The sequence below is a fragment of the Oenanthe melanoleuca genome, chromosome 7, assembly GCF_029582105.1.
Source record: "Oenanthe melanoleuca isolate GR-GAL-2019-014 chromosome 7, OMel1.0, whole genome shotgun sequence".
NCBI classification, from domain to species: Eukaryota; Metazoa; Chordata; class Aves; order Passeriformes; family Muscicapidae; genus Oenanthe; species Oenanthe melanoleuca.
In genome coordinates, this window is record NC_079341.1 from 16,556,322 (window position 1) to 16,576,884 (window position 20,563).

At 43.7% G+C, this 20,563-nt stretch overlaps 1 protein-coding gene across 3 annotated transcripts in view; it reads left to right on the forward strand.

The window, feature by feature from the left end:
• The window catches only part of WIPF1 (WAS/WASL interacting protein family member 1), a 37,957-nt gene extending 20,972 nt beyond the window's left edge, over nt 1-16,985 (forward strand). For all 3 annotated transcript variants that reach the window (XM_056496562.1, XM_056496564.1, XM_056496563.1), the window contains 7 exons: nt 580-668; nt 2,106-2,235; nt 4,413-4,589; nt 5,790-6,551; nt 9,011-9,223; nt 10,811-10,924; nt 12,217-16,985. In XM_056496562.1, the coding sequence (XP_056352537.1) occupies nt 618-668; nt 2,106-2,235; nt 4,413-4,589; nt 5,790-6,551; nt 9,011-9,223; nt 10,811-10,924; nt 12,217-12,272 (1,503 nt within the window). In that variant the 5' untranslated portion in view covers nt 580-617 and the 3' untranslated portion in view covers nt 12,273-16,985. The remainder of the gene's footprint in view (nt 1-579; nt 669-2,105; nt 2,236-4,412; nt 4,590-5,789; nt 6,552-9,010; nt 9,224-10,810; nt 10,925-12,216) is intronic.
• Nucleotides 16,986-20,563: the final 3,578 nt, after the last annotated feature.

A 20,563-nucleotide genomic window follows, 5' to 3' on the forward strand; every position in this document is an offset into this window, starting at 1 on the left:
AGGAGGAGGAAGGTGCATTCACATACGATGATGGAGTTTGGGATCTTCAGAGCAAGCAGGGAGAGAGGAAGAAGCATGAGACCATCCCAGAGCTCTGCTGTTCCACTCTACCCACAACAGTGTAGATGGAGGAATCTTTTAGCAGCTGAAGGGATTTAAATCAGCATTTCTTTCCGAGTATGATCTTAAAGTGTGATGCCTTCTTGAAGTAAGGACTGATGGTAGAGCTATGGGGTTATCCTGAAGCCCTTCCATGGGAGCAAGATTGTTGGATTTAACATAGTTCAATTTGGTTGCTGCATTCTATGCACTGCTGTAGCAATGCATAGATTGTGTAAGTGTTCAAAACTGGATGTATATCTAAGGGTTTGTATGGCAGTGGGGATCATGTAGAGAGCCCCTATTTAAAGATGCAGCTGGTTTCCATACAATTAAATATAAAGTGCTTTTTACCTATTAATTAGACTTCAAAAATGTAGAAGATAAATCTGTTAGCTGCAAGGATGTTTTTTAGCTAAGTAGAAATTTATTAAGATGCATTAATCTCAGGACTTTGTGTGTTTGTGTTTTGCAGTGCAGGTTTCTTAGCAAGAGCAGACAGAGCTCAGCCTTCCACCATGCCTGTGCCTCCCCCTCCAGCTCCCCCTCCACCCCCAACACTGGCCTTGGTAAGTTTTACAGGAGGTAAATATATGCACTGTTCTCTGCTGCTGCTTGTCACTCTGAATAGGATGTCCAGAGATACTGAGGTGTGGATGAGGGTATCCATGATATTTGGGGAAAGCTCTCCAGCATGTTGTTTGTGGTTGATCATTGATCCTATGAGAAGGACCATCACTTCCACTGCCTTCCAGTTCTCATGTGGACGTCACTCTCCACTCTAACTCTCCATCTTTTTATTCCTCCCATACTGGAGGCTGGTCTGGAGGAGAGACAACAGCTTTTCTAAGGAGAATTGAAGTCTTGCTATGCTCTTGTCTTTCTCCTAACCTGTACCCCCACCTTGTCCAGTACTTCAGTGACTTGAGCTGGAAAAAAAATCAATCCTGTTGTTTAAATTTGGTAAGGATAGCTCTTAGCTAGCATAGCTCCCTCAGCCAGCCTGTGGTATCAGAGCACAGGATCCACTGCTGGCACAGTGTGGTAGGTGAAACTACATCACCTGACTTAAACTGGAATAGAGCTTGTTCTGTGCTTGCCCTCCCAACAGTCAGTCACCTCACTAACAACAAGGAAGAGGCTTCTTGAAATGCCAGTTTGAAGCACCTAGATATTTTCAGGGTAAAACCCTAGCTGATTACACAGATGGGCTGTCTCCAACAAGTTTTTTCTTCATTTCCCACCACAAGCAAGATACAGTCTCTGCTCCCTCTGTGACAACTCTCCCCACCTTTCAGGAAATCTCTATAACACCGATCTGATAAGTTAGAAAATGTTTCAGGCACCATTTCCTAGAAGAAAGGGGCATATAAGTGTATTATTTAGAGGTTTTCTGTTCTTTCTTGAAAAACTGTGTCACCAAAACATAAAGTGAAAAGAGTGGACCATTGAGACAAATCTCATACATCCAAAGGTTTTATTTGGTCTATATGAAGAGGTCAATATTATTGAAGTAGCAATTGCCATTTTTAAGTATTTCTATCTAAGCGAAAATAGTAGACAAAGGTCCTTCTTCGCTCTGATTTATCTAGAAATTGTATTTCCCCACAACTTTCAAGAATGTCCACCTTCTTGTATAATCAAGTTATGTGTGTAGTTTGTTCTTGTTCAGTCTCCAAAATGGCAATTTGCCACAGATATGCCTTGGCTTTAAAAAATCAGAGATTCTAAATCATGAGTTAAAAAAGGATGAATTCACATAGAAGTGTTCTATTTCTAATGAATAATGGGGGTTAGAATAGCAGTAGTGTTGGGGACTTTGAGTCAGTAACAAGGCCAGCTACCTTTAATATCATTCATAGAACTAGACATGGCATCCTACCTACCCACTCCAATGCTGTCAAAGCAGACACTGAAGTCTCCAGTAACTACCATATTTGAGCAGAACTTTGTATCTAGAAGTTGGGGTTTATTTTGCCTCCTCATTTTTAATTTTTGTTTTGCAGGCAAATACTGAAAAGCCATCCCTAAGCAAGTCAGAACAAGCAGGGCGAAATGCTCTATTATCTGATATTACCAAAGGAAAAAAGCTCAAGAAGACTGTTACTAACGACAGAAGTGCTCCAATTCTGGACAGTAAGTAAGATTCTACATGTTGGAATTTCTATAGGCATGGTTCTGCAGATCTGAAAGCAGAAAATTGTTTTATATATCATCAGATGAATTGCCAGGAGAGTAGATAAAAGAAAGTGTCAGAAATTGGCATGCATAAAAATAAATTCTATTCATCATGAATGAACAGTCAGCTGAGAAATCAAGTACTGCTTATGAAGTGTGAATGCTAATTTGTTTGCTAATTCTCATAAAGTGGTTTATTTTCCTGTTTGCTTATATCAGAAAACTATGCAGGCCCTACCAGAAGTTCTGCTAAGGACCTGCAGCAGATAGGCAAACAAAACCCCCATAAGACTGAGGAGAGGACAGAGAATAAAGTGGAATTTCAGGCTCTACTTTTGCATAAACAATATATGCCTGGCAGGACACCATTGGCTCCAGTACCACTTAGAGCAAAACCAGAGCCAGAAGCCACAGCTCTACCTGTGTGTCACTGCTGCATGCAGTTTTGCCACTCTTGGAGTGACTCAGGGGTGTTATCTTTTTGGCTGAGCCTTGCTGTTCAGCCAGCCCAGCAGTACTGCACAAGGCTGTGACTCTACTTACCTTATGGAAATAAGGTCTCTATCCAGCCGTGCTGCTGCTGTGTCTCACAGCACATCTTGGTAGGTGCCGAGAGGAGGCTGGAGAAGAGAAGCCCATGTAGCAGAAGTATTGGAAAGGCAGAACAGAAACAGGAGAGTGGGGAACACAGGCCTGTGTTGACAGAGGAACAGCATTCATCACCTAAGGAGAAAAGACACTTTTACAGACTGATTAGCAAATGTGATACACCTCAGTCTAGGTTTGGCCATGCAATTAAAGGCTGGACTGTGATAGGAACATGATGACGAAAGAAAGAAATACCCAGACGAGTGTGACCAAATAAAAATAATTTTTAAAAAAAAATACAGTCCTGCAATCAGTCAGCTACAGTTTTTAAAGATCTCTAAGGGTGAAGTTACATGTTCTAGCTATAGTAATGAGCTGAAGGGGATTAAAGGAGGGGGCAAACAGTAAGGTAAAAAAATGATGCAGCCTATTATGTTATTTACATGTCTTAACAAATCATGATGAAAGACTAAACCATGGTAGCAGCATTTCTCCAGAGGTTAACACCCTGTCTGAGTCAGAGCCAAACTGAGCTGACTGCTTAAGAAAGAGAAGGATAATGTGAAATATTCCCGCATGGATACACTCTTCCTTTTTTGTTGGAGAAATTTTTAGAAGTGCTTTTCAGCCACAAGTTTTAATTACTTTGAAGTCAGTGAAATTTTTACCCACCCAAAGTTGTGGAAATCAAGATTCCAAGAAATTAGGCAGTTGATCTTAGCCTATGTGGCCCAGCATCTGAGAGCTGATCTCCTCAGATATCCCAACCTGTGCACCTGCTTATTTTGCAGTGATGCTCTGAATAAGGCTCTTCTCTGTATTGCAGTTGTGGAAACACTTTCATTTTACTTTTGACGATTCAGTTGTCACAGCAGAAATATTGATTTTACAGAGAAATGGGAGAGAAAAGGGGGAGGGCTGATTAAATAATTCCTGCCTACTGGAAGTATTAACAGCTAATGATCCTGTCACTGCACTTCTGAACCTATAGAAATGGCATCTCCTTTTCTACTAGGCTTCGTTTAAATAAGTAGACATGTTGCAATACCATCAAATAGTGAGAAAATTCTGTGTATTCCCAGCAGTTATCCCCAGAGATACCTTCAAGGAGGACCTTCTGCTTTCCTCCTTCCTTCGCTTTTTCCCATGAGATTACCCTGTCTCTGCTTGTGGGGAAGTGAAGGGGAAGGATAAGAGGGCAAAAGTACAAAGACACCAGAAGAAGCAACACAGGTGCTAACAAAGACTGCATTATATTCTCAGAAGTCCCATCCATGCTCAGTTCCAAATTCTCCGCCGCAATTTCCTCTGCTCTCCAGTCTAGAGCAGACTAAAGTGATGGCTTAATAAAATACAGAGGCTATGGTTATTATGGTTACTGCACCAGCTTCTCCACAGTGCAGTGATGTGCAGCTGTGGTGATCCAAACCTTGTGTGCTTTGAAAGTTCATCCATTTTTCTCAAGCTACAAGCATTGCTCTAATAAAGAGGTGACTTTGCAGGGTCAGTCTTGCTTCACTAATACAGGGGATCTTTTTTCCCAACAGAGCCCAAAGGACCTGCTGGAGGTGGTGGCGGTGGCTTTGGAGGAGGTGGCGGTGGCAGCAGCGGGGGCTTTGGTGGTGGCAGCGGTGGCGGCTTCGGTGGCGGTGGACCACCTGGCCTTGGAGGCCTTTTTCAAGCAGGAATGCCAAAGCTCAGATGTACTGCAAGTCGAGATGCTGGTAAGAAAGATCTTGAATTTCCAGTGTGAAAAAATGGCATCGCTTAAAACCTTCATGGCACTGCAATGAATTACCTGCTGGGATTGAGAAAGGCAGCAAATACCGTAGGCTCTAAGGAAATGTAATTACCAGCCTGAATTTTGCTTTATTCTTACTTTTAGGTTTTGTGAGGGAGAAGCCAGACTCCCTTTCCACCCATCCTCCTCATTATTGACCAAAATTAAAGATCTTGGTAGTGTTGAATGGCTACCTGCTAAGTACAGTCAGGCAGCATATGTCCTGCCTTAGCTGTTGGGTGTGCAGGACCAGAGGGGAACAGAGGAGGATCCAGGCTAATTCTTTCTTGTGCACCAGGAAAAAGGATCCACTTTCCAAATGGAAAGAACGTGTGTCAGCTCCACAACAGTGTGATTTGCTGCTTAGGGAGTGCATGAGGTATCCCAGCTGGCTGGTACGCACACTGCAGATGGAGGCTTGTCTGGAGTGTGCTTCTGGCTGACAAAACAGCTGCCCCAAGCCTCGTGCCCCTTTAAATGAAGGACATCTGGAGCCACTGGGTTTTTAAAGTTTAAGGACATAGGATGTCATGCTTGTTGAAGAAGAATCATGCAATGGGAGTTGTAGAGTGTTACAAATATTACATATCTTATAGCCTAACATAATTTTTCAGCACAGCACATGTGTACAAAACAGTGTCACAGCTGGTATTTTCTATTGTGTCACAGTCTATTTTTGGGAACTTGTATTAATACAAAAGTTCCTGGCATCGCAGAACAATTCTTACGAACTGCAGGGCCAGCTGCCTTCTTCCTGATGTGCTACAGCTACATCCCTAGATCACAGCTGTTAGAAAGGGCCGAAAAGAGATTTTTTGCTCAACTTTTGTTGTTAAATGTAATTTAAAAGCCAAGATTTCTTTGCTCTGAGGTTGACAATGTTCAGTACTTGTTCTTCACCATTTTCTTCCCTCCATGTTTTATTGCTGGCTGTACGATGGCTGCATCACTTTGTTGCTTTGTGGCCACTTAACTCGTGCCTCGAGCAGTATCGGGATGTCAGCTGGTACTCTGGAGTGGTTTCCCGATGGCACCGGGGCTGGGGCTGAGCCTCGAGGCAGGGGTGCCCCGTGCCGGGCAGCGCTCGCAGAGCCCGTTCGGAACCGCAGCCCCGGTGCCGATGCTCCCTGTCCTGTGTCCGCAGACGCCGGGGGAGGCCGGCCGCCCGTCCTGCCGCCCGGAGGCCGCTCCGCCGCCGCCAAGCCCTTCTCCCCGCCGAGCGGCCCGCCGCGCTTCCCGGGGCCGCCCTCGGGGCCGCGCTCCGCCGCGCCGGACCCGCAGAGGAGCCGCCTGCCGCCGCCGCGGCCCGACGCGGGCTCCAAGCCCGAGGCGGCGCCGCCGCCGGTGCCCAGCACGCCCCGGCCCATCGCCTCCAGCCTGCACAACCGGGGGTCGCCGCCGGTGCCGGGGCTGAGTCGGCAGCCCAGCCTGGGGCCCTCGCCCCCGCCCTTCCCGGGCAGCCGGGCCGCGGGGTCGGCCTCGTCCCTCCGGCAGCCGGGCCCCGGCCCCGCGCCCCCCTTCTCGGGCCGGCCGCCGCTGCCGCCCACCCCGGGCCGGCCGGCGGAGGACAAGCCGCCGCCCCCGCCGCCGCCCCCGGCCGGGCACCGGCCGCCCTCCGCCCGGGAGGCGTCTCTGCCGCCGCCGCCGCCGCAGAACAGCAAGCCGCCCGTGCCCGCCGTCCCCCGGCCCGCGCTCGGCGCCCCGGCGCCCCCGCTGCCCCCCGGTAGGCCGGGGCCGCCCCCGGTCCCGCCCGCCCCCGCCGGCGGCGACGAGATGCCGCGGCTGCCGCAGAGGAACATCTCGCTGGGGTCGTGCCCGGCGCCCGGCGGAGGCCGCTCCGGACCGCTGCCCCCGCCGCCCGGAGAGAGGCCGCCGCCGCCCGTCCGAGACCCGCCCGGCCGCTCAGGTACGGAGCGGGCACCGGCGGCACGGGCAAGGGGTGCTTTGACTGGGACGGGGGGCACGGGGAATGGGTGCTTTGACTGGCACAGGTGGCACGGGGAATGGGTGCTTTGGCCATGCCTTCGCCAGATTCACACGTGCAACAAACACACCCCAGGATGGACATCTCTGTTAGGCACTAGGGATTCTGCTGCTGGAAGCGAGGGTTTGTGGGCATCACGGTGGCTTCAGGAAAGTCAAAGTGCATCACCAGTGTGCTCACGTGTACTTCTACAGATCTTGGTAACTTTCATTATGTAATTGAAGAGTTGCAAATGGATTTCCCCATTACATTCTTTGAAGTAAAGAAGCTTCTGGTAAATGACAGCATCTGACTTCCTGAGTCAACCAGCGCGAGTTAATGGTCGCGTTCTCGAGAGTGGAGGTTTTTGGAACCTGACCTGCTACGTGTTTGGAGACACAAACACAGTCAAATACAAATAGCTTTAATGAAAGACCTAGCCAACAGTTGTTAAATGTAATAGCACTTGTTACAGCATGACTAAGTGTTGTCTCTTGCCATATGTAGATATCAAATTAGACAAAAAGTAGATTTGTCTCCTTCGAGCAATTTCATAATGTACTCTGTCCTCTGTGACAACTATTGTTCATAATTTTTAAGAACTGCACATCGTAATTCAGCTCTCTGATACCTGCTCCCTTTGGAGATGAAAGAATGTAGGCACAATCGAGCCCTGTAACATCAGGTGGAGAAAAGCATTGCACAGAAGATACTGCTGGGAAACTCCATGGAGTTGCCTTTTGGAATAAACTCAGAAATCATCTCTAGCCTGCCCAGTCCCTAAACAATAGAAATGAATGTCATGGGAGCTCCCACAGCCAGCTATGTTGCTTTCCAGCTTCTTGAACCAGCCTGGATCTCCAGCACCTACAGCAGCTGTGCAGCTACAGAAAATAGTGGCCCTGAACTTGTGCTTTGGGAAGCTGCTTGCCAGCCCAGAGAATGGTACAATGCTAGTGCAGCCTGCAGTAAATAAATCAGAGAAATCCCATTACAGTTGACTGGGGTGATGGATCAAAGTTGCAGAGAGTGTCTGCAATTCTTCAGTCACTTCCAGGAGTTTGTTTTGTGGTGGCCTTGCCTTCCACCAGTGCTTTTCTAGTCGACCCTTTTCTGAGGCAGATGGTTTTAGCAAACCTGAGCTAACTTTCTTCTGGCTCAATTCTGGCTCAGTAAGTAGAAGGAAGTTGTAGCAATACATTCTAAACATAAATACACCTGTTCTGCAGCAGTTCAATATAGACAATGGAGTTTAGCTAGGTTTAGAGAAAGCAAGCAGAACTATTCTGAAAGTTGCTGAATGCTTCTCATTCTTTGAAACCATTCCCTGAAGGCAAACTTTAGTAATTTGTAAAATAAGAAGAGGAGCAAAAATACACAAAGTACAGCATGTTTCTTGAAACGTTTCGATGCTTGTTGCTGGAGACACAATATCTACTGCTCTCTTTTCAAAGTGCACGTATGCAGATAGATTTCATCAAGACAGGGAAGCATTTATTGAAAATTAACATAATTGTCAGTTGCCCAATTGCACCAAACAGAGGTAGTGAGACTTTTGAACATGGGTAACTCTCCACACCCTCTGCTTCACCTTCTTGTGTCCTAACCATGGACACTTCTCTCCCTGGCAGAAGCAGCTTTCCTGTCCTTTACTTTTCTTGTAGAAGCATTCTTCCCCTGCCCTCAGGACAGCCCTGGGTCCTGTGCCTTCGTATTTGACCTGTCACATCCGTGCCAGTTACAGATACCCAAACACTGGAAATGCCAGTCTGTGTGAGAGGCTTGTTTCCAGTTTACAGGGAGATGGATATGCTCCAACTACTGAAAAACCTGTCATGCAGCTCATTTGTTTATAAATGAGTGAGCTGATGAGCTGCTGTGTAACACAACCACTCCTGGGCAGAGCTCCCCTGTGTGCCACCGCAGCCCCTGGCTGTGACACCCAGAGGGACCACCCTGACGGACAGAGAGCCTCTGAGGGCAGCATGTGCCTTCTGTATGCCTCCTCTTGCATTGTAATGTTACATAGAAAGGAAATGTGTTAGGGTTCTGACCTCCACAGCAGCCTGAATTCCAGCTGGGATTTCTGCTTGTTGGGGCCACTGTTAATGTGGAGTGGTTTAAAAGCACTAGGACCTCTACAGAGGCTTCTGTAGCTGAGGGGAAGGGGTATGTGGACACTGCCGTATATTTATATTTAGATACATCCTACTCCTCTGGGCTGTACTCTCCAAAGTAGCACTAAATCCCTGGAGAGCAGGGAAGTGGGTGCTGAGGGCCCTAAACCAGCCCTTTTTGTTAGTGGGAGGCTTTGGGATGCCAGCAGTGGCTTTCCACTGGCAGGGTATTCCCCGATGTGAAATTTAACAGCGTTTGTGTGCTCGCTTGTTGCCTTGCTCTAGGCCCGCTCCCGCCGCCTCCTCCCATAAGCAGGAATGGAAGCACTTGCAGGGCTTTGCCCAGCACTCCGCAGCTGCCTTCCCGGGCGGGGCTGGACAGCCAGAGAGGTGGAGCACGGCCCCCGCTTCCCCCGGACCGGCCGGGCTCGGCAGCGCCGCCGCCGCCGCCGCCACCCTCGGCCGCGGTCAGAAACGGCTTCCAGGACCCCGCGGACGGTGAGCATCCTCCCACCTGTTTGCCCTCCACAGACAAGGGGTAGTGGCTTTTGGTCCTAATACCTCAAAAAAGGTTTGGGATAGAGACTTGGTTTCTAGTGCCAGCCTTTTGATTTCTGACCAACAGAGGTGTCTCTTGGGTCTCAATTAACCCTCGTGAGTCAGAACAGAATAAATATGCCACGCATAAAGCAGAATTGCAAAGTCATCAATACAGTCTCCAAAATAACCCTTTGAAAAATACCCTGAAAAAAGGAAGGGAATTGTTGCAACTCTAATATGAATTCAAACCACAGCTACACTGACGCTTTGGAAGTCGGAACAAGTTAGATGACTCAAAAGCTGAAAGCTGAAAAACAGATGAGGGAAGAGATTGTCAGAACATTGCTGAAAATGTCAAGTATCTATTTCTGCTAGCGTTTATTAAAAAGATGAGGTCCAAGATTGCTGTTTTAAAGATTCGTCATGCTTTTCTTTTTAATTGTTTGCTATTTGCATAGGACAGATAAATCCTTCAGTTCATTACAGGAGGCCAAAATTGGTATTCCTGACATTTATAAGGTTAGAAAAAAGCAAACAGAAAATGAAACTATAACTCATGCTTTTGAAACATTTTTATGCATCAGGTAAGGCAGAAGAATCACAGGCATATTTCTTCCTACACAAGTCATTTGCAGGGCTCAGAACATGCAGCTCCTTTACACACTGGTTTGTGATTGGGAGTAAACATAGAAAAACTGGATCCAGCAAATAACCACAGGTACAAATGCCAGGTAGAACTTACTCAGCTGTTCATTACATTATGCAGTAAAATACAGTAAAATCACAAGAAAGTTATGGTTGCAAAGTCCTGAAGCAAGCAATTGAAGAAATTAGGAAGTTTAAATTAGCCCACACTTTCTTCCTTCTGCTTTTAAAATCGGGTGCAGAACAGAGCTCTTGGAGCCTTTCCTATTATTTCAATGAAGAAACTGGTTAGCTTGCTTTATTTAGAATTCTATAGACTCACTAAGTACAACAAAAGGGCCCCTGTAGTCTAAAGGGATATAGCTTCAAGTGATACCTTTTCCATTTTTGATACTAGTTATATACAGGATTCTCTGTCATAAATTTTTTCATAATGGTTATTTTTCTTCTTCCATTATAAATATTAAAAGAGAAAAAACAGTGCTTATAGGAGTGTGCTTTTAATGATACTTTTGAGGTTGGTAATCAATGACACATGGATATTGGTAAATTCTATACCAGGAACAAAATACTGTTCTAAGTAGGAGAAACTAGGCAGTTCTGGTAGCATGTGTGTGTGTGTGAGTAAGACTTATTGTAGTGCAATTGTGGCTGTTTTCCTAATCCGTGGTTTTGCGTTAAATTGGCAAAATGATCAGTTAAAGTTGATAAAAATTTTAATTCCCAAATTAATCTAAAGTATCATCTTCCCTGACTTCCTAAGAGAATGCTGGTTCAGTACTCAGTGCTGTGTAAGCATTTTGCAATATAAAACATGCATTGAACATGATGTCAATGTCAATTTGCTTTCCTAAGCTATGTCAATAAACTAATGAGTAAATTGCATGGGATTTTTTTCAGATGAATGGGAAAGCAGATTTTCTTTTCATCCAATATCTGATTTGCCACCTCCGGAGCCATATGTACCCATGAACAGAAGTTATCCCAGTAAACTAGCAAGAAATGACAGTAGAGGTAAGTTGGAATTTCAATGTATTGTCCTAAAACCAGTGTGCATGGGGGAGAGTCTGGATGCTGAGGTTTCCAGACTTCTCAGACTAACAATCTGGTCATCCTTCCTCACCACACAGGAAAAGCTAAATGCAGGTTCACAGGTACAAGCCCTCTAAACTTTTTGAGTGGGGAATTGCTTGTTTTTAAGCTGAAATATGTACTGTAAGTGACCAGCTCTGCCATTATAGTCAGTCCTTCTGCTCTTAAGCACCAGAACCACAAAATCCCTCAGGATTTTCTCCTCATTTCCCATCTAAATTCATGCACAACTCATTTGTTTTTATGCCAGCATCATCTGTGAGTTTAGTTGTCCTCTCTTCTTGTGTGTTAAACTCCTTATGTTTTTTGAGACAACAGTTGTATCCTCCTCTCAGTTTTTGTTTTGCTGGGCTGATTAAATCCGGATGTACTACACTCTGCTTCCAAGCCATGTTCTCTGATCATCAGAGCTGCTTAGGTATATATTTCTGTTCGTTTTTGTCTTTTCCAATCAGTATTACACGCTGTTCCAGCTCAGATTTTAAACATCTCCTCCACATCAGCATGAATGTTTCTTGTCTTCTTTAGTGGTATTTTGCCTGATACATCCAAGGATCAATTACTTCTTTGACAACAGGTGACATTGGTGGCTCATAGTTACCTTGTAATCATATTTATACTCAGATGTTTCTCTCCTCTTCCCAGATAATGAAGTTTTGGTTTGAAGCAGATTCCTGTTAGTCTCTGACTATTCACTTTGCTCTGTTAACGTTCATCCCATTCGTATTAGTCCACAAAGGAAAGCAAAGTAACATACACTTTTTTGTGTTTCCTTTTATGAGTTTGCTGTGAAAATCTTCATATAGTGAAAAACATAAAGTGCTTCGAAATTTTACTGTGTTTAGAGCTTTCCACTTTTTGTTGAGATTTGCATGTATTGCAAGTAGCATTGAGAAGTTGCACATTCACATAAATTAGTAAGGCTAACAAGAACTATCAGTCTGTTTTGGGAAGAGTACAATGGACCAAAATACATGCGCTTTCCAGGCATTAGGGATAGCATGAGTTAAAAACATTGTTTTACAGTGTTTGAAGTTCTGATGATGTTTAATAAACTAACCAGGAACTCTACAAACTTTTTTTTTTTAATGGCCAGGCATGAAAATTAGTAGATCTTCACCAGTTACTGAATTAATTGCTTGGATGTAAACTCCCCATTCAAAAGAAGGAGTATTCTAGGAGGAGTAACACAAAAAACCTTCTTTCTCTTTTAGGTGGGTCTGTCCGAAAAGAAAGAGGTGCCCCCCCACTCCCGCCTATACCAAGGTGAAATGGGTTCTGGCCCATCTCTGGGTGACATCTGTTCTCAAGGTTCCCTCGAGTCAGCTCTCCTGTCCACATGACTGGAAAGTTGTCTGTCTTCAGTCTCTATTACAGGAGTAATAGATGTGGCTTATGGACTATAGTTGCTCAAAGCTCTGAATTTTATTCGCTTAAACTGCAGGCGTTTTGTGGACCCTACAGAACATACATGCATCATGCTTACTGTATCCAACCCCATCCCCTGGAGAGCTCCGTGGGAGGTCTGGCTTTGAATCTGATAGAGCTTGAACAAAGCTGTTTCGTTCACTTTGGGTGCAGTAGCTGTATTATTTTAATGATAAAGTATTTGATGTTTAAAAAAAACCAGTTGCTGGGTAAAAAGTGTAGCCAAGAGTCCCCTGGATGCTTCTTTGCATGCCTAACTAAGCCTATCTGCTTCTGCAAGCCATAGACCTACTACATGGTGACAAAGAGTTCATCTTTAACTTTTTCACTTCAGCTTTGTCAAGCAAATCTTAAACAATGCACAGCACATCCTGCCTCAAGGATGGAGTGTCTCTGGCCTTGTTTTTATCTGCAGAGAATCTTCCAAAGAAAAGCACAGTGAAGAATTCATCAGCATAAAAATATATATATTTTTTATCCCTCTTTCATATTTTTTAAATAGTTTTATGTGTTCTGTGACCTAATTCTCGCCTACTGTTATGCGGACCAACCCACATCATGTCATCTGTGCCCTGGATTGCTGTAATGCCCTCTGCCTGATACTGCATGCACAGAGTCCTCAGAAGTAGTCTGAGTGCCAACGCAGCAATTACTGTAAAAGCAGGCCCCTCCCGTAAAGCATCACTAATGCCAGTGCTCCACAGACTGCTTTCCAGTTGTTTCTTTGGTACAACTAAATGATAGAGTTTTACTTAAAAAGCTCCTTGGCACTTAGGTCACAAGTAGAGCTGAGATCAAAACTGTTCCTCAGTGAGAGTCCTTTGATGTTGTGAGGGGGGTCCGGGGTTTGTACATTCAAGTGGGAGCATCCAAAATTTGCTGTCTGTTCTGGTTCAAGAGAAATGGAAAGATTTGGTCTCCTCAATCGGCCATGAAGCCTGTCCTTTCAAACTTTGCTGAAAGGAGTCTCTACAGAGAGCTGCATTGATAGAAGAAAGAGTAAAGTATTCTACCATTGTGGCAAGTGGTTAATATGTTGAAGGGCTTTTGAATTTTGTGTATGAGAAAAGAACTCATTGTATGAGTGAATTTTACAAGTGGATCTAAGTACATATAAAATACCTTTGGAAATTAGGGGAATATTATAATTCTGGATTTGAAATATTGGTGAATGATAGCTCTTGATTAATTGGACCTCTGAAGTTTAGCTCTGAAAAATGTCCCCTCAGTCTCATCAGCAGTATGTTTCTTCAGTGTGTTCCTTGGGATCCCTACCAAGCCTGTGTCAGCAGCTGTGCTTCACAGGGTGTTGCTCAAAAAAACCCAAAATTAAACATAGAAACTAGTCATGTAGGTTAAGAAAATGTTTCTCTAGCATGGGAGACATGATCCTAAGTACACTCTGTGGCTAGAATGAGGTCAGTCTTTGAAAGAATTCCTAGGGAATTTAGCCAAAGAGAGTCTGGACCCTGCTGAAATATCAGTGCATGGAGCTTTTTGCTCTGTCTGTGAGCAGGAAGGGGCAGATCTGTTTTCTGCCTGGTAGCATGGACATCACATTGAATGGGATGAGACTAGAGTTGGACTTGGCCAGATCAAATTTAATTTGGTCTTTTTTAGCGTTTGTTTACAAAATCTTGTTAGCTGTGATAGCATTTGATTCTCTACCTGTTTTTTACATTTTTGTATCTAATGACCTATTTTAAGTTACTGTTTATGGTCTTGAACCTGCAAGTAAATGCGCAGGCGCAGGGATGGATCCACATCCCGTTGCAGGATCCTGGCTGTAAGAGTTTCTTAAACAGATACTGGTGGGACCTCCATGTGACAGGTGCACCTTGGGATCAAACCTGGCACAATGCTGAATTTGTATATGTATTTTATGGATGTCACTTAAAGTGCCTGTCTCTTTGGGATATTATTTTGTGAATAGAAGTCCAAATAAGATTTTTAGGATAATAACTTAAAGGATAAATTATTGTATTCATATTTTAAAACTGAAGCACTTAATACCTTTCTAAGGAACAATATTTTGAATTTTAGAATACAGTATTTTCAGTACCTTGACCTGCCAAATCCTTGTTAATATCCAAATAGCTATGCAGCCAAAAAAAACCCCCAACCCTCCAGAAATATCTTGTTTATAACTTACCTGCTTCCAATGTGATTGTTTTACTTTGCTAAGTCAATGACAATGCTGCCCAATGTTCTGCCAATTCTCTGTATCATTCAAAATATCTTGTATTTGATCATTCCAGCAAGGTTTTCTGATCAAAAATCTGGACCACTACCAAAGACTTGGAAAACCAGCTTCAGTTTCACTTTAAAATGTGCTGTGTAAAAGGCCCCACTTAACAAGCCAAGAATCCTGAGCTGCTTAAGTTTTAGTAATTCTTTTTTATTCCAGAAACCTCTTCAGAATAGACATACATTTGGCATACATGTAAGATAGCTTAATACTGCAGAAGGGGGCATTTTTGTTCACATAACAACAGTGTTTCCATTATATGTTTTGCTGTAAAAATCCCTAGATATATTCCAGAACAATGCATCATTTTATCATTCAATATATTGCTTCATGTAGCAGTAGCTATATACAGTATGATCAGTATTAAAGTATTTATTTCACTATGAAGTGTTAAAAAAGAATAATACAAAACAGGTTGAATCAATGGTGCCTTATGACTTTTATAGTCAACTTTTCTGTGTCTCAGTAGAAGAATTAATAGACATTGCTCTTCCAGGTCCTAACTGAATAGTGCCTACAGTAGCATTTTACAGTGTTTGAGCCAAGCCCTGTTGTTGTGTGCTCAAGCTCCTAACTCCAGGTGGAGCTCAGTGTGTGGAGAGGCCACTGGGTCAGTGTGTAGGTGAGGTGTACGTGGGCACTGGTTGACTTCACAATCAATATCTGGTATTGCTCTCAAATTTAGAACTGTCCCAAAACCAGTGTCTGATGCTGCTGTCCACACAGCCCAGCTGACTTCATTGTGGTTGCATAGGTTACAGAACTACATTTGATTCACTGCTTGCATATTAGATTTGCTGGGTTTGTTTCAATGGCATTGTATTATAAACCCCCACACCTCAACTTGTCTTCTTACGTTATCACTGAGGCTTGCGCTGTGTGACAACGGCCATGGATGTTCATTTTTGTTTAATTCAACTCCATAAATAAAATTACAATAAATTTTGTACCATGTAAAAATAATTTCTCTATATTTTTGGAAGAAAAGCATATGTTATGTTTGTTATGACTTTCTGCACCAGCCATTGGGAAAAGAGGTCACAGTGATGAATGTTCAGAGTTGTTAAAGGAAACTCAGCTTGTTTCAGGAAATGTATATTTCTGTAAATGAAATAAATAACATCTCAAAGTTCTTGTTTAAAAGCCAGCATTTCCCAACACTAAAAGAATCATAAGGTTTTGTTTTTTTCTGCAAGACAGCACTGTGAAAGAAGTTCCTTATATTGTCACTTAAAAAACTGGGCGGTAATTTCTCCTTGCAGCATCAGCTCTTTGCATGACACTTGTAGAAGTAGATCTCTCTTGGAATGGAGGATGGGGGAGCTAAACTGCTATCATGCATCACATGTATTGTAACACAACAATCTTCTGTACAGAAGTATGGAAATTGAAAGGGTACTTTTTGTCTTAGAGGTAAAGAATGGAGTTGAGTGATCAAACTGATATTATTTCAAGCAGAATATCCAATGTTGAGAGACCTAGAGAGGGCCCCTTGGCCACAGGACACTGGAAAAGGGAAGATTGCTCAAGGAAGTAAAAACCAATTGGCTGAATGTTTTTACTAGTACTGAAGCAAAAATTATGGTATAAAATGTGCATTTTGTAGTTCCACATTGCAGTGGTATGAACACCTTCATCTCACAGCTGGGTGCAAACAACCTGTTACAGCGGTACATTGACTCCATGTAACACAGATTGTGTGAGCTTTAATCTTTCAAACAGTATTTGCCAGAAAATAATGAGAATCTCTTACCTAAGATACCCAGGAGCACTTTAAGTGCAAATTAATGGAATGGTTATTCATGTGCATTGGAAGAAAATAGGGATCTTGTGGCCTCTAAGATGGATGTGTTTGGACGATTCAGTTAAAATCTAAACTGAAGCATTGGCAAAGAGGGGAGTACTGGAATGATCAGGCAGAAGCAGGGCATGTGTGTATGGTCTCAGTGAGTATGCAGCAGGTAGGTTTAAAAAAGCAAAAATGGAAACCGCATGTCTTAAGGGAGTAACTTTTTTATGTATGTTACCATTTTGAAATACAGTTTGTCTATGGTAAATACTGCTTAGTGCAAACTAATGCATGCAGAGGAAGACATGTAAATTTGGACTTCCAAAGGCACACAAGAGAGAGGGAAACATAAAACAGGCTGAGCAGAAAGTAACATTTCTATCAGATGCTTAAAGTTTGAGCTTTTTATAAAATATTAATCTAGTTCTGTGAATTTTTTTGCTTAACATTTATTTTGTAAGTGATTTTGTTCTCCTTATTTTTCTGTCATATACCAAATAAATTTTACTTTTATTTAATTGGAGACTGTTACATTGTGATCAATCACAGTTACTTCTTTGACAAAAGCACATGTTGGCTTTACCAGGAGCAGAGCAGTGAGCCTGGCAGGAGCTGGGGTGAGCTGTTCCCCTCCTCTCCTATCTGCCATTGGACAGCAGCACAGCAGTAATGCTCAGAGGCCTTCTGTCCTACATACAATGAAGGACACCTGTAGATAAGGAGAAATAATGAGTTTACTTTAGGATAAAGAATGATTGAAATCCAGTGTTTCATGATGCTGTACTTGCAGGTGGCTGTTGGGTGAGCTGTGGCCATTGGCTCTTGGCAGGGCAAGCTAGGCACTTGCCAGGGGAAAATGACATGGAAAATCACTGTAGTTAAGTGTAGATTGTTTTTTGTTGTTGTTGTGTCTCCACTCACAAAGCTGCCAGGGAAGAAGAAACAAATAAAACCCTCCTTTTGACTTTGGAGCCCGTTCTTTATCATAAGTGTTAAGCTTTTCAGATAATTTGGACCAGGTTCATCAAAGAAAGACCCTTTTATAAAAGTCCACAGGAGGTTCAAATACAGGCTGCACTTCCAGCTTCTCCTCAGAAGTTAGAAGGGTCATTTAAAAAGCTAAAAAACTCTGTACTATAACTCAACTATCTTACAAAGGCTTAAGTATCAGGTTTACTCTTATGCAGGTTGCAGATCCTTTGACATCTCTGGGGACTGCTTGTTGATACCTTCATTTTACAGACTGATTGAGACAAAGACCACTTTCTTAGAAGGCCACCAACCCTTGTGTAGCTTGGAGACCCATCAATCCTGGTGCCTGGGCTATAGAAACAGAGAAACCATGATGGAGAGTGTGGGGAAGCCGGTGAGCTGTAAAGGAGCTGGCTCAGCAAGCTGTGAGACCTTTGTTTGCAGATCTCGGTGGCAATAGCCTTGAATGAGAACACCGAGGTATGAATCTAATCAGCTAACGAGTGTCTATCGCGTGTTTTACCAAAGAAAACATGGGGTTTTTTGGTTTTCAAGAAATCAAGTCGCTTGGCTTCAGGAAGAGGGAACTGAGCTGTGACCTTGTCATAACCACAACAAAATCCTTCTTTCATTTAACTCCAAAAATGCTGTTGATTTAAAAGAAACCCAAGGACTACCCTGTAAAACAGTTCTGACTGCTCCCTGCAGTTGCAGGAAGGCTCGTGTGTTGCACACAGCACACATAGAAACATGCAACTCCTTTGATCGTGGTTCAGCAATTTCCAGTGACCTTCCTGCCTCCTGTGCACAGGCTGCTCCCCTCTGCCCTCTCGCCCAGTCTGACTTCATTTTACACTGAACAGAGTAACTTAGTCCTAGCAAATTTCAGAACTAAATACTGGCCCATACATATCTGTAAAACACTTTTATTATATTATTTATAATATTATTTATATTATTCATATTATATTATTTATATTATATGTATGTTATTTTTATATTATATTTATTATACTTATATTATTACATTATTTATATTATTTATAATATTATTTAGCTTAACTAATGAAATAGATAATTGGCAATCAAGTTCTTAACCTGTCTAAAGATTTCAACAGCATTTCAGGTACAGAAACAATCCTGAGGAAAGGATGACTGTCACAAAAGTATTTTGATTAAACGTAGAGAATAAATTGGGAGGTTGCTGCTAACATTACCTTGTGTCCAATATTTATCTGTCTACTCAACAACAACATCAGATAATCTCTTCTTTAAGCCAAAAACATATTTTTGGCTTAAGATATATGACTTCTGCAAAAGCTACATTCAAAATGTAAAATAGCAATCTATCATGAAAGCTGTCTGTATGATACTGCAGTAAGGCTCTCTCATTCCATCATTTTCCCTCTTTGTTATTACCACTCTTCTTTTTCCTGCAGATAAAAAAGTTTTTTCTTTGAGAATGCTGATATTTAGCCTACATAAATACATTTCTCATTTTCAAATTGGGATTCTTCTTGTTATTTATTTCCTTTTTTATTTCCTTTTTTTATTTTTTTTGCTAGAATACAGGAGATACTTTTGCCTAAGCACCTCTAAGTTAAAGGTGGTCAGAGAGGGCTGTTGGTTGCTGTCCATCCTTTCTCTCTCCAAAACAGGAACTGGTGACCTCTCCCTGCAGTTGGGGCAAGACTTTATCATTGTGCAATGCCCTTCCCAAAGGGGACCACTTTGGCTACCTTTTGCATATGCCTGTGTGCAAAAAATTTTTGTCTCCAAACTGGTATGAACACTGTACACGATAAGGCCTGTAACCAGTTAGTTCTCTTCTGAAAATGGTTTTGTATTCATGCAAATGTGGCTGTTCAAGCAGTGGGTGTTGGGTGTAACCCAAATGAAGGAAGCATTCATGTATACAGGGATGTGAAAATGAGTCATTTTTGTCCTTCTCCTTTCTAGCAGAAATTTTAATAAATTCAGAGTTACTGGTGAGCCCTCGTGTGCCCTGTGGAGCAGCAGAGCCACTGAAGGCTGAGCACGACCGAGCCATGAGAGCAAAAGGCAGCTGAAGCAATCAGAGCACTTTGAAGAGAGCAAGGTAAAGGCTGTGGGTGAAAGTCCAGGCTGAAACCCCAGCCTCTGTCATAGGTATTTTGATACTGGAACTAGTGTACCTTGTAGATAACATCATTGTGCTGTTTGTCAGAGACTGCAGAGCCCGTGAGTACTTTCTGTGCTGTATTAAAACCAGCCCTTGCTGCAAACTGTTGAAATCCTTCTGTTGAAGTTTTTCCCCTCCTTACTTAAAACAGAAACTTTCACTTCCGCTGTTTGACCAGGAGCTTGGATGCCTTATGAAACCTGGGAACCTTTGTTTGAAAACATAGAGATACACGATCCTTTCCTCTAAATATATACTTTCATCTCCTGAGCTGTGCCTGCAGGACTGCTGCTGTGCTTTCATCCAATCGCCAGTCAGCTGAGGGGCTGGTGTGTTTGCTCCAGTTTATTGCTGATTTAAAAACAATACCCTGCTGTGTGCTCTAAGAGAATTACCCTCTGCACCAGAACCTTCATTCCTCCCTTTCTTATACATATGGCCACTTGTGAGCAAGGGGAGGAATTATAAATATATTTTTTAACTGGGAACGTGTCTAATCTAAGTCCAGTGCATGAGAAAATGAGAAGCCTTGTGTGTTTGTTTGCTTGCTTGCTTTTAACCAAGCAGGTGGGGACAGGTGTGATGTATCCTCAGGCTGGCAGTTCTCTGTGCAGATGCTGGTTCCCGGGGCAGCGCGGGGAGGGAGCTCCGGCTGCCGTGCGGCCGCGCGGTGTCGCCGTGGGAGCGCGGTGCCTCCTGCCCGTCCCACCGGGAGAGATCCCGGGGTGCCTCCCGCCCGTCCCACCGGGAGCTATGCCAGCCCCTCCTGCCCGTCCCACCGGGAGCGATCCCAGCCCCTTCCGCCCGTCCCACCGGGAGCGGTCCCAGCCCCTCCTGCCCGTTCCACCGGGAGCGGTCCCGGGGTGCCTCCCGCCCGTCCCTCCGGGAGCGGTCCCAGCCCCTCCCGCCCGTCCCTCCGGGAGCGGTCCCAGGCGGCGCTGGGACCCGATGCTCACCGCCGCC